Raw genomic sequence first — 16014 nt, 5'->3', positions numbered from 1 at the left:
ATAATACATTTCCACAAACATTTTTTGTTAGAAATATTGATACAATAGATTAGAATAAATAACTAGAATAGATCCCCACAGCGACCTCTCTTGCAGCTGGTAAGTTGGCTATTTCACTCCCTGGAATAGGCTATATCAAGGGAACCTTTAAGCATTGATAAAAATATGGTAAAAATGCTTGAGCAAACTCATGACACAATATTTAAAAAGATAAAAGATGAAGACATTGGTGTGCAAGAGTGATGAAATCTTGAACCCAAATTGGCAGAAATATGCCAATTTTATGTATTCATTATGTAAATGATGCCATCTTCTATGTCCCAATCTAGTATGAGCTATGAGTTTGTTAAAAGGTAACATTGCAAAACTTCATTTCCTGAAAGGAAGTGTCCTTTTAGAGTTATTCTTTTCCAGTAAGTAGGAAGGTGGTATACAACAATAGGAATATCTCCAAACTTTCTAGAGCCAAAGTAAAAACCATTTTTATGAAATGTGTGTTGCTCTGGAATCTATTCTGTTCCACCAAAGACTGGAATCAACCCTCTTGGACTTAACTTTATGCACTGAGTAGTCCTATTGATTTAAATGGAAATTGGTTCTACACAGTGCATAAAGTTAACAATGTGCATAAACTTTTGCAGGATCAGGGACAAAGTGCTGAATGTTGTTGCCAGTACATAAACATGTCTCGATTTGAAATTGGGAACTTAGATTTGTTTGTTTGTCTCTATGCCCCCTTTGAATCTCACTAAAAGACCATTGTGTGTCATGCAGAATAATTTACCAGCACTTGCACAGATCAGGCTGGTGCCCAGAGGATGGGGTTTTTATCACTGACGCAAATGATCAAATTTTAGTGCATAGGAAAGATTAAAAATAGTGACTGTAGTCCTACATTATGTAAGCAGTTCTGTGAAGTCAACTAACATCAGCTAGGGACAAGGCTGAAACTATCAAATTCTTTTTCATTCGTGACCTCAGACACACAAAAAAAGATACGGAAGGAATGAGCACCAAAATAGAAGCAGAGATATCAACAAGAAAGTAAATAAAAAGCCAGAAATAGAAAAGCGTAGATATGAGCATTGACAAGCCATTTGAGGGGAACAAGCAGACCAAAAGAGGGGAAGGAACAGAAGGGAAGGCTACAGTCAGAAGGCCGGGGGTTGGGGGGGGAAAGTGGGGAAGGGGAAATAGCATGTTGAAATATGGTACAGGTGTAAATATTTTATAATTGTAAAGTTACTGCAGTGCTCCCAGATGGATCTCTTAACACTTGTTTGGATCAGGCCATGCTTCATTCAGCTGATCCATGTTGATCATTTCCTGAAAAAGTTAATAATTTATTTTGCTGCTGTACCTCCCACAGGCCAAAAAGGTACAAGCACAAAGATGTAGTCGGAACATTCTGGGTGGAAGCAGCCTTTTATTTAGTAAGGTTCCTATCTGTGAGACAGATTGTTCCCCTTTACCTCTCTCCGTGGAGGGAACACAAATTTGGCACATCTGTCTTAGGGGTCTAGAGGGATGGGGGGAATTTTGGCTCTGTGGCATTATCTCCTCCTTTCCCCAACATTGTAGAAGCCCCTTCGTGAGTGGCCTGTGGGAGTTAGACAGGGAGGAGGGCAAGGGATAACTGTTTCGTCTGCTACATTTATCCTTCCCAATCTGCAAGGAATGCCCATGTAAGGTAATGGTAACTCTATCTACCGTCCCTTCTATTCCAATTTCACAAATCACCTCTACTCCCATTCAAAATCACATACGCCCTTGGGTGCTTACCTGTGGGAGAGAAATATTGGGAAAGAATTTCATGCATTTATTCTTGTCTTTAATGCAATATGTGTTGTGTTCTTTTTGAAAAAAAGAAGTTTGTGATGTTGTTAATGGAAGGGAAAGGATGGTCTCCAGGTTTGCCTACTAGCCCAGGACTTGAGAGACCTGTGTTCAATTCCCTGCTCTGCCATAGACTTCCTTTGTTGTCTCGGGCAAGTCGCTTAGTCTTATCTCATTCCCCCATCTGTAAAATGGTATTAACTGTACTTCCCTACCTCACAGGGGTGTTGTGAAGCTACATACATTAAAGATGGTACTATACTATGTTGAGGGGAGGTGGGGTTCACATAAGTGAAGATATCTAGGCCATCTTCTCTTGATTTGTATTTCATCTTTCCCATCTGTTTTCTCAGCTGGAAGCAAGTAGGAGACCCAGTACCACATGACCAACTACTATCTTCAGATCACCACCAAATGTTTCATGAACCTCCAGCAGCCCAGAGTTTGGGAACTGCTATATTATAGCAAAAAAGTGCCAAGCTGTGGCTTGAAAGCAAAAATAAAATGAACCACTCTCCAGCTGCTGTTTAGAACAGTGATACTCAACAAGTGGCAGACAACATATGCAACTCCTGCAGCTGCTGTGGATGTGTTTGGTGCTTCTCTCACTGAGTCTGGTCTTAGTCAAGTAAGCAGAGTCCTAATCACAAGACCACTCCTCATGCTACCCAACACACACACAAGGCAATGCTGAGTACAAACGGACTGCAGATTCTGGGATCCCTTGCTGCCACACCAAACAGCTATGAAAGAGATCCCTGTAGGATGTTTGGTAAAAGACTGGAAATTAGTTCCTGGCCCCAGTCAAATGACATGCCTTCACACCAGAATAATTACATATTTGTCTTCAGTGGTGGAATAAGTTTGTAGAAATAAAGACAGAAAGAATTCAGCTATGCAGAACAGTCTTCATCTGATTATAAGAACTTCAAAGTAGGTCAAATTTGGGGCCAAAACAAGACATTGCCTTTTTAATGATGACAATATCAAAGCTTCCAATTTAGGCAGAGTTTGGTTCAAAGGGAAGTTGGATTTTATCTGCCAGGACAACTTCAGAGAACATATGGAAGACCAGGAGGGACAATGTTGTCTAGTGGTTAAAGCAGGTATTGGGAATCAGGATTCTTAACCTATTCACAACTCTGCCAATGATTCACTACTTGAATTTAGGTAAATCAACTCGTTAATCTCTAGCATGTGCATCCATGACATCTACCTCACATGATGTTGTGAGGCTTACTTAATTATATATGTAGTGTGGCTTTCAGTTTTTGGAAAAATGCCAGAGAAGTGCATAGCATTGTAATTAACATCAACCAAGTTACCAAATGTGATAGCAAGGCTGGGAAATAGATAATTTTTCATCTAGTCTTTAAACCTTTTCAAATATATTCCTGTGGGGGTGGGGGAAGAGGAGGCTGTAAATTACATAACTGGCCACCAAGTGTCACTGTTTGGCTTTTACATTTTCTGTTTCTACATAAATGTACAGACGAATTCATTGTATCTCCAGTCCTGTATATAGCTACATTAGCTATCCTAAACAGAATAAACACATTCTTCAAATTTAAAAAAAAAAAACGTATTTGTATACCACCCTGATTCGGGGCAAGTTGTCACTGTCGGAATATGTAGGTTTTTTGTCAGTGTGCAATCAACCAACAGGTAAAATATGAACTAAAAAATGCACAGTTGTAGTCAAATCTAATATCAAGAGCAACAATGCAGGCTGTTTCACTAGATAAAAGTGAAACATCCATGAAGAGCTTGATCTTGCATCCTTACCCAGACAAGAATCCCATTGAAGTCAGTGATGCTTGCTGGTGTTAAAACAGACTTGAACCCTACAATGAAAGAAAAAATACAGATTGAGAGAGTCAAATATCTATTAGCAAAGAATATTTTTAAAAATAAGTAAGTGCATATAGCTAGAAATATCTAGTTTGTTTTAAAGCTGACTTCAAAAGCGGTATCACGAGAAGTGAGCCATTACAAGGTTAAATCACAGCAATGGCTGACAGTGCCAAACTGCTCTTCCCCCTAGCTGGAGTGTTAAAGTAGGTCAAGGTGCCTATAATCGTGATTGGCACAAAAAACGTAATCTGCTGATATACTATCACACGAGCTGCACCCGAGGTTACTAGCAATGTCTATGGCCAAGGAAAAATGGGATGTATCTTTTCTCTTAGAGATTAGAGTACTTTCTTTACCATCATCACTTTTGTCCCACTGCCCTATTCCTTCAGGAGCTACAGCCTGCTAGTACTGTTGTCTCCCGAATACATACATGGGTAACAGCCACTGGGGAGATAAAACATAGCTGCATAGTTTGCCAGGCAGAGGGAACTCATTTGAATTTGTAATTTTGTCTCTTGTTTCTACCCACCGAGTTCACGCATCATATGTGCAGAGTGCCTAATAATCCTGAAGGAGAGACTGTGAGCTAATGGGGGCTTAGGAGTACAGGACTGACAGTCCTATACAGCCCTGTCTCCTATACAGCGTTTTGACTCAGTTCCAGTCCCACGCGCCTCCCGCAGTCTCCCCATGGAAAGTAACAGCTTTCCAGCATAGCCCTCACCTATCACAGCCAATCAACTAATTGCCTGACTTTCAGACATTTCCTCAGCCTCAACTTTAGCAGGGGAATTGGTGCTTAGCTGTTTCTGATTAACCCCAACCTTCTTCACACCTCTGCTATGCCACACAGGTCTCTGCAGGGCTGCCTTTTGTATTCATGGGAACAGCTGACCTGCAGAAAGACCCATATGCAGCACAGTCCCAAGGAAGGAGAAAACAACACAAGGAAGCAGTAGAGGCATCAGGCCTGGCTGGCTGGAGAAAGCAGGTGTACTAGGGGCTGAACCTGGGCAAAGTGGAAGGTAAAATCTGGAAGCTGGCGAGAGAGATGGGTAGAAGGAAAGTTTGAGTAAGAGCAAAAGTGGTTAAGAAAACACAGATACCAGCAAGTTATACTTATTGCAAGAGAAAATGAATGGAGGTAGAATGACAGAGAAGAAAAGAGTGGTGAGCATATTGAAAGGGGGACGAGGCGAAATTAGCTAAAAGACTGAACAGAATTATAAAGGAGAACAAATCTTAAAAGAGCTAAAGGAAAAATACTTAAGGACACTGACAGAGGAGGATGAGGAACAAAATAAATACAAGGGAAAAACAGAATCACAGACAGAACAAATCTATAATCAGTAAGAGAAGAGAAGATGGGAACTAAAGAAAAATAAACAAAGACACTGAAAAGCTAAACATTTTAGAAAAAATACTGAAGAAAAATGTATGTATAAAATGGAAGAGGAGGAAAAAAAGACAACAAAATTAGAGAGAGATTAAGCTGTTCCAACATATTTAAATATTACTTTTACTGTTAATCATTTTCAATATAGTTCATGAAAGGCAAAATCATTTTATGTATATTTAAAAGTTAAAGTGCTGTGTCTCATGATTTGCACATTTCCTCTTCTCCCGCCTCCTAACAGCCACCCCCCCTCCCATATTTGCTCCCCCTCTCTTGATTTACACACTATGACAGTCTGGTTGGGTACAATGTTAAGAGGTGTAATTTCCAGCTTTCCTTCTATGCTCTAGTACAGGGGTTCTCAAACTTCATTGCACTGCGACCCCCTTCTGACAACAAATATGACTACACGACCCCTGGAGGGGGGACCAAACCCTGAACCTGCCCAAGTCCCACCGCCTTGGGTGGGGGCACCAAAGCCCTAGGGATTCAGCCCCAGGCAGTGGGCCTATAACCTGAGGGCCCCCCCGCCCCCCGAGTTTTGGCTTTGGCCCTGGGCTTCAGCTTTGGCCCTGGACAGTGGAGCTTGGGCTTCAGCTCCTGAACCCCAGCAAGTCTTAGCCAGCCCTGGCGACCCCATTAAAATGGGGTTGCGACCCACTTTGGGGTCCTGACCCACAGCTTGAGAACTGCGTTCTAGTACTTCTTCCCCCTTTCCAGGATTGATCAGATCAAATTTAAACTTATCCTCACCTTCAAAGCCCTACATAACTAGGTTCCTTTCTACATAACTGATCTCGTCTCATCACATGATTCCCCCTTCTCCTCCGTTCCACCAGCAAGGCCCCATTCCTCTCCTTCTACCGCAAGCCCTTCTGTGCCTTTCTTCATGCTGCTTTACTGTGCATGGAAAGCCCTCCCTATTCTGATATGACAAGCTACTGCCTTTTCTTCATTGAAAAGTAGCTCTTGAAAACTCCCTTCTTTTGCAATGCTTCCCTTAAGTGACAGGTTTCAGAGGAACAGCCGTGTTAGTCTGTATTCGCAAAAAGAAAAGGAGTACTTGTGGCACCTTAGAGACTAACCAATTTATTTGAGCATGAGCTTTCGTGAGCTACAGCTAGCTCACGAAAGCTCATGCTCAAATAAATTGGTTAGTCTCTAAGGTGCCACAAGTACTCCTTTCCCTTAAGTGAGTTAATTATTTTAACTTTTATTTGTATACTTTTTTAAATTATCAAAGTGCCTTAAACTGAGTAATCTTGTAATTATATTGCGGTAACCCTCTCCTTCCCTATCCCATTCTCTGACTACAGTCTGGCCTCCTCAGTTATTGCATCAAGGATAGTTTAAAATGTAAGTTATTTGGGGCAAGGGCTATGTCTTCTTTTATAAAGTGCCTTATTCCTTTGTGTTCTATAAAGTAATAATTAATAATAGCAACCATTGATGCCCCTCTTTTGCCCCAAGAAGGGAAATTACCAGGTACCAAACACTACTGGGAACTCCACAACTATGAACCATGTCATCTAATTAAAAATTAATATCCTAAACCCAACACAATCTGGAGTCAGGCCAAGACATTGGACAGAAACAGTTTTAGTGGTTCTGATGGGTGATTTCCTGCTGTCAGTGCAAGGAAGGCAGACATCCATGCTCATCCTCCTGGACCTCTCTGCAGCAGTCACCACTGTTGATCATGAGCTACTGCTGTCCTGGCAGTGAGAGATGACAGGGATCCCAGGGAATGCGCTGAAGTGTTTGAGTCCTTCCTGGAGGGAAACGCCAAAAGAGTAGTGATGGGAAACTGCACCTCCACCACAAAACCTCTTATGTGGGGAGTCCCACAAGAATCTATTCTCTGTCCAGTCCTATTCAATATTCACATGCAACCAATAGGTGAACTAGACAGAATGAGCAATATACAGATGACCCCCTAGGGATAGCTGCTGGTGAGCCTGGTGTCTGCCCCAGTGTGCAGGGCTGGGGCAGTACAGCCACGCTGGAGGAGCTGCTCAGTTTGGACGCTGGATCCTGCGAGCAGCAGCCTGACAAGCTGCTGCTTTCGCTGCTGCGGTTCCTGTGCTGGTCGCTGACCATGGCCCAGCTGGTCTTGCTCATTGTTGCGAGAGCCCTGAAAATCCGCAGATATCCGCTTTATATCTCTGGATATCCACATCCACAGATATTAAATAGTGTAGCTGTGCAGGGCTCTAATAATTTCCACCTCAGGTAGACATACCTGCACTAGCTCCGCTAAAGTTAGCATGCCAAAAATAGACATGTCGCCATGGTGGTGTGAGCAGTGGGACAGGCTAGCCTCCCATGTACATATTTAATGTTTCATGAAGACTCATACTTGGGGCAGCTAGCCTGTCCTAATGCTTCTACTACATGTCTATTTTTAGCACACTAGCTTGATCCGCCCTACTGTGGATTTGTCTATCTGAACTAGAAGTTACACCTTCAGTTCTAGTACAGGCATACCCTCTGTTTTAGCCTGGCAGACAATGACCTGTCCTTGATTATAGACGCTTTCATCACCCTCCCATCTGGACTACAGCAATGCAACATAGCTGGGCATGAAGCCATCAACCCTTAGGAAACTTCAACGAGTACAGAATGCTGCGGCACATCTCCTCAGCAACACACGCGACAGTGAGCACAACAGATCTGTCCTCCCCTCCTTAGATTGGCTTCCTACAGAATACTGAGTAAAGTTTAAGGTTTCAGTCCTTATCTTCCAGGTGCTCAATGGACCAGGTCTAGCATATCTAATTGATGGCTTAAAGCTCTAAGATTAGGACTGTGGTTGACACCTCTGCTCTATAGGTACAATGGAACGTTCTATCATAAGTGTAAAGCTTGTCTGGGCAGGAGATAAAGCTATCTCAGGGATCATGCAGAGACTGCCCAACGAACTTCCATCACAAACATCACCGACAAGTGCAAGGCACTCTTCTTCAACTTTGCCTTCTCTAATATAAACACATAGACGCTTATACATCTTAAAAAATTACAAAACCAAAACACTGCACTACACACAATTCTCCCCTGACTGCAGATGAAAGAAAGAACAAACCACATGTGACAGCTCTTAGTCACATCATTTAGGGCAGGGATCTCAAACCTGAATCACTAGGAGGGCCACATGAGGACTAGTACATTGGCCTGAGGGCCACATCACCGACACCCTCCACCCCCTCTGCCCCCGGCCCTGCCCCACTCTACCCCTTCCATGAGGCCCCACCCCTGTCCACCTATTCCCACTCCTTCCCCGCCCCCATTCCAACCCCTTCCCCAAAGTCCCCACCCCAACTCCACCCCTCCCTGCCCCTATTCCAACCTCTTCCCCAAATCCCCATCCCCTTCTTCTCCACCTCCTCCCCTGAACACGTGGCTCCCCGCTCCTCCCCTCTCCCTCCTGGAAAGCGCTAAGCACCTGGAGTTAGGCAGAGGAGCGGGGACGCGGCGCGCTGGGGGGACGGAGAGCAGGAGGGAGGGGAGCTTGGCGGGCTGCAGGAAATAACCCTGCGGGCCGCATGTGACCCGTAGGCCACGCGTTTGAGACCCCTGACTTAGGGTATGTCTAAACTGCATAAAAAAAAGTGAGACTCAGAGCCTAGGCCAATTGCCTCAGGCTCACAGGGCTGCCCTACTGGGCTAAAAATAACGGTGTGGACATTCCCACTCGGGTTGAAGCCCAGACTCTGAGATTCTCCTCCCTTGCCGGGTTTTAGAACCCGGGCTCCAGCCTGCGCGGGAATGGCTACGCTGCTAACCCATAGCATGAGCCTCAGTCAGTTAACCCGGGCTCTGAGACTTGCTACCATGGGGTGGGAGGTTGGAGTGTAGCTTTACCCTTAATGCGCTATTGGAAGGCACTCAGATACTATGATGACGAGGGCACTATAAGAACCTATGTGTAATACACTAGAACCAACTGACATAATTAAATGGTAAAAATCAAACAGTATAAGAGACTGTTAGAGATGGCAATGCCTATATTCCTATGGAAAAAAAATCGTAGCTAAGGTCATGGGGAGTGAATACATCCTCCTTATACCTGTTCATTGAAACAAAAAATCAATAGCTCCTAAATTTTATATATCTAAGTGTGCACAAAAAGTGTGTTGTCTATCTATCCCAGGTTGTTTTGAAATCTGTTTGGGCAGTTATTATTCAGCTACCTGTGATGACATAACTGGTTGCACCAGCTATTACCATGTGGAGAGGAGAATTGAGTTCAAGACTAGAAATTCAATTCTTCTCCTCTCTAAACTCTGTCAGAGAACATTCTCACTTGCTGTGGGCAAAGAGAGAGTGAACAGATTGTGTCACCCTTGAGACCTTACAAACTGACAGTCTTTGGAGTAGCATTAACAGCAGCCGCTGAAGACGATACTGTATCTGTCCTCTGGGCTATACAGTGATGCTGAGTACTTGATTATAAAAAGAAAAGGAGTACTTGTGCACCTTAGAGACTAACAAATTTATTTGAGCATAAGCTTTTGTGAGCTACAGCTCACTTCATCGGATGCATTCAGTGGAAAATACAGCGGGGAGATTTATATACATAGAGAACATGAAACAATGGATGTTACCATACACACTGTAATGAGAGTGATCACTTAAGATGAGCTATTACCAGCAGGAGAGGCGGGGGGGGGGTTGGGGGGCATTTTCAGCAGTTGACAAGAACGTCTGAGGAACAGTGGGGGGCGGGGGTTTTACTTTGTGTAATGACCCATCCACTCCCAGTCTCTATTTAAGCCTAAGTTAATTGTATCCAGTTTGCAAATTAATTGGAATTCAGCAGTCTCTCGTTGGAGTCTGTTTTTGAAGTTTTTTTGTTGAAGAATTGCAACTTTTAGGTCTGTAATCGAGTGACCAGAGATATTGAAGTGTTCTCCAACTGGTATTTGAATGTTATAATTCTTGACTTCTGATTTGTGTCCATTTATTCTTTTACGTAGAGACTGTCCAATTTGACCAATGTACATGGCAGAGGGGCATTGCTGGCACATGATGGCATAGATCACATTGGTAGATGTGCAGGTGAACGAGCCTCTGATAGTGTGGTTGATGTGATTAGGCCCTATGATGGTGTCCCCTGAATAGATATGTGGACACAGTTGGCAACGGGCTTTGTTGCAAGGGTAGGTTCCTGGGTTAGTGGTTCTGTTGTGTGGTGTGTGGTTGCTGGTGAGTATTTGCTTCAGGTTGGGGGGCTGTCTGTAAGCAAGGACTGGCCTGTCTCCCAAGATCTGTGAGAGAGATGGGTCGTCCTTCAGGATAGGTTGTAGATCCTTGATGATGCGTTTGGAGAGGTTTTAAAAGTAAGAGGAAAAAATGACAATCCAGAATGAAAAAGAAATGAGAGCTCTGTAACTATCCTCAGACCTCCCTGCACTGTTGTCGGGGAAATAAGAAGCAATATTAGACTTAACTAGAGTAATTCATCTATATTTTACTCCTTCAAGTATGGAATTTTTCCAACAATACTTAACAAGCAAATTTTGTATTACATTTTGAGCAAACATTCTATTTGCTGCTAAAACAATTATACCAACAGAACAAAACCTTAACTATTGTTGTACCACTAAGACATAACATCCAGTCTTTAGTCTGTTATGTCCGGATCCAAAGAAGCCAATCATGACTTCAATTAACTAAAAATACTTTCATTAGAACAAGAAACAGCAACATAAAAAATTAATCAAGTTGCCACAACATGAGATTACCTTATTGCAGGCTACTACTATTCTATTCCTTGCTGCAACCAAGTTACAATGGGCAAGGCTTTTGCACTGTACCACCCAGATTGTACCACACCCTAAAAGTGCTGTGTCCTGACAGAAGAAAAGGAGTACTTGTGGCACCTTAGAGATGAACAAATTTATTTGAACATAAGCTTTCATGAGCTACGGCTCACTTCATCGAATGCATCCGATGAAGTGAGCTGTAGCTCATGAAAGCTTATGCTCAAATAAATTTGTTTGTCTCTAAGGTGCCACAAGTACTCCTTTTCTTTTGTGAATACAGACTAACATGGCCGCTATTCTGAAATGTGTCCTGACAGTAACACCACTCATTCTTAAAAATTCCAACCATCTCAGCCTGACTCTGCTTTTAATTAAGTATATCCCAATTTTCTGTTCACAGTATAGTGGAAGGCAGTGTCGTCCAGTGGATAAGATACAGAAGTGGTATCTATTTCCCTGTTCTGCCACTTGCTGCATGACCTTAGACAAGTCATTTTGGACAGTTATAAAGTTTGGCCTCTGATTTTTGCTTGCCCAACTTGAGACACTTACGACCTCATTTTCAGAGATGCTAACTATACACAGCTCCCACTGACATCAACTGGAATTGTAGGAGCCTTAGCGCTTCTGAAAATCATGTCCAACAGTCTCCAATTTGGCACCCAAAATCAGTGGCTACTTTTAGAGAATGTGGGCCTTGGCTTCTCTGTGACTCCCTATCCCAACCTGTAAATTGGGAATAATGTTTGATGAACCTTTAGAGAGATGAGATGGGTAAAGTAATATCTTTTATTGGAACAACTTGTGTTGGTGAGAGAGACAAGCTTTTGAGCTACACAGAGCTCTTCCTCAGGTCTGGAAAAAGTATTCAGAGTGTCACAGCTAAGGTCAAAAAATAAATTATCATAACTAGTTTCCACGTATTCTAAGGGATCATTCAAGACAACTGTTAACACCCCGGTAGTCATAGGACAAAAAGGGGGTTAGTGGATACAAATTGTAATAAGTCATAAATCCACTATCTTTATTAAGACAATGATTTTTAGTGTCTTTGTAAAGTTCATCAAGATCTACAGAGGAAAAGCTCCAGATAAATGCTAATTATTATTATTTATGGTTGAGACAAAGTGAGATATCTCTGTATCAAATTATGAACTCCACTTTGTATTTTGGGCTAACCACATATCCAAACTTGCCTGACAGCAGCCTATTATGTATTCCAGACAGCTGCCCTGCCCAGGAAAGGTGCTTGACACCTTATTGAAAGACTATCACTGAGAAGCCACCAAGACTGTGATCTGGGGCCATCAATTATGTTTCTTAACTTCTGGCCCCCAAGAAACAGTGGTTTTTCTACACTGGGGACTTAGGAACAGTGCACGTTAGGACTTTTGTTTTCAAAGACCTGGATCTTTTAAGTGCTTTCAGAATAAAGTTTTGCTGGTTAAGATATTTCTTTGCTAAGCTTGTGCTCCTTTCTTTCCTACCACATTGCCATCAGAGGGGTTCAACTAGAATCCCAGAGTGCCCACAGCCTAGATGGAGCTCTGGGGAAGCACGTAGAAGAAACTGGAGGGGAAGAGGGCCTGCGCAGATCTTAGACCCCGATTGTGGGATCTAGAGTGGCTGGGTGGCAGCACCACACATCTCAGCAAAAGAGCATCAAAGATGTCTGAAGTCTAGAACTAGAAATAGTGACGGGCCTATATACAGATCAAGTTGACTTGGCAGCATGGGGGACCAAACACCTGGTTCCACCCGCAACAGACCATACAGAGTGGTACTGGGCCAGGCTGTCACAATTATTACTATCGTTAATGCTAGGAACCAGTTTTCAGCGTAAAACGGTGTCTGAGGTGCTGGGAGGTTGTGCGGGGGCAGTGGCCGCGTGGGTGGAGACGGGAGGGCGAAGTCGCGTCGGCTGAGGGCATGTGGATGAGGCGGTAGTGGGCGTGGTGTGGGTGACGAGGTGGAGGGGCCTGTGTGCACAGGGTGGTGGCGACGACTGGTTGGAGGCAGGGTGACCAGACAGCAAGTGTGAAAAATCAGGACAGGGTGGTGGTGGTGGGGGGGGGGAGTAATAGGAGCCTATATAAGAAAAAGAGGCAAAAATCGGGACAGCGGGTCACCCTAGCTGGAGGTGCAGTGGCGTCTGGTGGGTTGGGGGCCAGGACGGTGGGGCTGTGGTGGTGATGGCGGCCAGTAGGAGGGGCTGATGGTGGTGGGTGACTGGTGGCTGTGACAGTGGCCGAGGGGCTGGACGGCGGCTGGGGAGACGGAGACGGAGAGGCAGGGGAATGGGCTGCGGGGCTCTGGTGGTGGCGGCAGCGACTGAGGAGGGCTGAGCCAGGCTGACGGGCGCAGGGCTGGGCCGCTGGAGGGGGGCGGGGTGGTGCGCGCGCTGGGGCTGTCCGACGGGGTGGTTGTTCCAGGTGAAGCAGAACCGCCCGCTTGGACTGGCCGCTGGCCAGCTCTGAGAGCCCCAACCAGCACCTCTCCCGGCTTCCCTTGCGCGGCCCCGATCAGCGCTCGCTCCCCGGCCGCACCCTCCCCGCCTCTGGGTTCCCTGATTGGTGCAAACGCGTGGTGGGCGAGGCTCTTGGCACTAGCCCCGCCTTCCCTTCTAGTGATTGGAGGGCTCCCATGTCAGTCAAGGCCAGGGCAGTGGGCGGGTGTGGCTGGGTGACCGTGGCGCTGTAGCGCGGGGGGAGGAGGAGGGGTTGTCACGTAAGCTGCGCATTGTGTTAGGCGTAAGTGAGGTTAGTGCATTGAGTTGGTTACGCAGCGCTCCTGAGAGAGGAGCCAGCCGGCCAGCGCTGAGAGGAGGAGGCTGCCGCCGCCGCCGCCATGGAGGCGAAGCCCAGCGAGCAGCTGCTCTGCGACAGCCTCATGCTGTGGGTGAGTAAGCATGGGGCCGGGCGGCCTGACCCCTCTTGGGGCGGGCGGGGGGCTCTGGCTTGTCAGCAAGCTGCCCTGCATAAGCGATGCCCGTATCCTCCGCCCCGCATAACCTGCCCCTTGGTACCGTCACCAGCCTGTGCACCTGCCCCGTGTATTCATCCCCACGCCCGGTTAACACCGCCTCCCATTTAGTGGCCCTGGTCCGCGATCCCCGCGCTGTATCATTGCCCCTCGCCCGTGGGCTCAGATCTTGTATAACGCCCCCCGCCCGCTATAATTCCCTGCCCGTCGCTGTGGCGTTCGCTGCCTTAGCAGCGTGGCTTGTATCTGTCACGGGTGGGTCTTGTCCCCTTTCCTCTCCTCAGGGGGTTTGCAGGAGGGTGTCCTTTTAAAATGCTCCCTTTATTAGATCGCTCCCTTCTATGCAGTGCCCCCTTCCCCTCACGCCCTGTGTAATATCCTCTCAGCTTACATAGCTTACACACCCTATATAGTGCATCCAGGCCGCCCACATAAACAACTGGTTGAGTTCTTGCTTATGATGGTGTGCGTTTTGTAATGTGACAGAAGCTGGGAATACCAGGACAGAGCTAGTTCTTAGGCAGTTTCCAGGCTCTCTTGTAGACCAAAGAGGTTTAGGTGCTTTGACTAAGTGGCCAGTCTTTAGATCTGAAGCAAAACTCCCCTACCTGCTTAGTGTTGCCATCATCACTCAATATTGGGTTAGTTTCACACTGCAATTTTAAATCCACAAAGAGTAGGATTGTCCTTTACCAGCATTCTGGAAGCATTAAACTCTTCTCTCATGCTTTAACCTGTTTTGAGGTTTGGTTTTAACTCCAGACTCTCTTGATCTGTGGTATCCAGAATCTTGTTGCTTTTTCTTTTGGGGTTTCCTTTCCACCTCTTACAACAGCAGATCACAGTCCGGCTTATGAGAGTGTGATTGAAGAGGCTGACCTGCTCCGTGTGTCTCTGTCACAAGAATGACACCTTCATTCTCAGGTTCCCTTTAATGCAATCCCTCGCCCTCTGATGATAGGCTGTGCAGTTCTGTGCTTTGATTAAACATTTATAGCTATCGCTGCTTCTAAAATAAAGTCCCACAGGAGGAAGTCTTATGTTTAAAAAATGGAGATTATATGTTTAAGAGACATTTACAAACAATTTACACCCCAGATGAGGAGAGAGACTGTTTAAAATTAATTATCCTTCTCTCCTTTTAGTCTACTGCTGTCTTTATAAAAAAAAAAAAGAGTACTTGTGGCACTTTAGAGACTAACCAATTTATTTGAGCATGAGCTTTCGTGAGCTACAGCTCACTTCAAATAAATTGGTTAGTCTCTAAGGTGCCACAAGTACTCTTTTTTTTTTTTTTTTTTTTGCGAATACAGACTATCACGGCTGCTACTCTGAATCCTCTCTTTTAAAGTTTCTCTCCACAGCTGAATGTGACTGTCAAATCTGCCCCATCATTTAAGTTACCAGAGATCTGCAACAATCTTGTCTAAAATGCTAGTGGTTTTGTGTGTGACATTAAAAAACAAACAACACAAAAAACCTCTTTGGCTACTGTCTTGAAATAATACTTGTGCAGAGTAATGTTAATTTTTAAAAAATAGTAATTTATATTTTATAATGTGTGTGAGAGAGAGAGAGAATTTTAATTTTTTCTAACTATTAAGTGGAAAGAAATAGGAATCGGACTTGATATGTTCTTTTACCAGCTTCTCGATTATGGTAGAAGGCTGCAGACCACTGAATTATGCATCAGCTTATGAAAGCTTATGCTCAAATAAATTGGTTAGTCTCTAAGGTGCCACAAGTACTCTACTCCTTTTCTTTTTGTGAATACAGACTAACACGGCTGCTACTCTAAAACCTGTCATAATTAACAGGAGTGGTTTTGTGCCCTTTTAATATGCAAAGGGAAAATACTGCTTATGCTTACATCTCTGACCTAATAACCAAGGCTGTAAGAGATTGGGAAGGGAAATCTTAGAATCATAAACTTGTAGGACTAGTAGGGACCTTGAGAGGTCATCTACTCCAATCCTGTGCACTCATGGAAGAACTAAGTATTATCTAGACCATCCCTGACAGGTGTTCGTCTAACCTGCTCTTAAAAATCTTCAATGATGGAGATTCCACAACCTCCCAAGGTAATTTATTCCAGTGCTTAACTACCATGACAGGAAGTTTTTCCTCATGTCCAGTCTAAACTGCCCTTGCTGCAGTTTAAGCCATTGCTTCTTGTCC

The 16014-nt window shown here is 44.6% G+C and overlaps 2 protein-coding genes across 4 annotated transcripts in view; both read left to right on the top strand.

The window, feature by feature from the left end:
• Positions 1 to 3407, top strand: part of FGGY (FGGY carbohydrate kinase domain containing) — a 233195-nt gene extending 229788 nt beyond the window's left edge. The window contains exon 16 of one of the 2 annotated variants that reach the window (XM_075131802.1): positions 2190 to 3407. In XM_075131802.1, coding sequence (XP_074987903.1) covers positions 2190 to 2301 — 112 coding nt within the window. In that variant the 3' untranslated portion in view covers positions 2302 to 3407. The remainder of the gene's footprint in view (positions 1 to 2189) is intronic. The other variant, XM_075131803.1, reaches the window with a different exon arrangement.
• Positions 3408 to 4558: 1151 nt separating this feature from the next.
• The window catches only part of HOOK1 (hook microtubule tethering protein 1), a 64521-nt gene continuing 53065 nt past the window's right edge, over positions 4559 to 16014 (top strand). The window contains exon 1 of one of the 2 annotated variants that reach the window (XM_048859623.2): positions 4559 to 4684. In XM_048859623.2, the coding sequence (XP_048715580.1) occupies positions 4574 to 4684 (111 nt within the window). In that variant the 5' untranslated portion in view covers positions 4559 to 4573. Of the gene's footprint in view, positions 4685 to 13590; positions 13753 to 16014 lie in introns of those variants that run through there. The other variant, XM_048859622.2, reaches the window with a different exon arrangement.

Source organism: Caretta caretta, chromosome 8, assembly GCF_965140235.1.
Source record: "Caretta caretta isolate rCarCar2 chromosome 8, rCarCar1.hap1, whole genome shotgun sequence".
Taxonomy (NCBI): domain Eukaryota; kingdom Metazoa; phylum Chordata; order Testudines; family Cheloniidae; genus Caretta; species Caretta caretta.
This window is presented reverse-complemented; position numbering and strand designations above follow the sequence as displayed.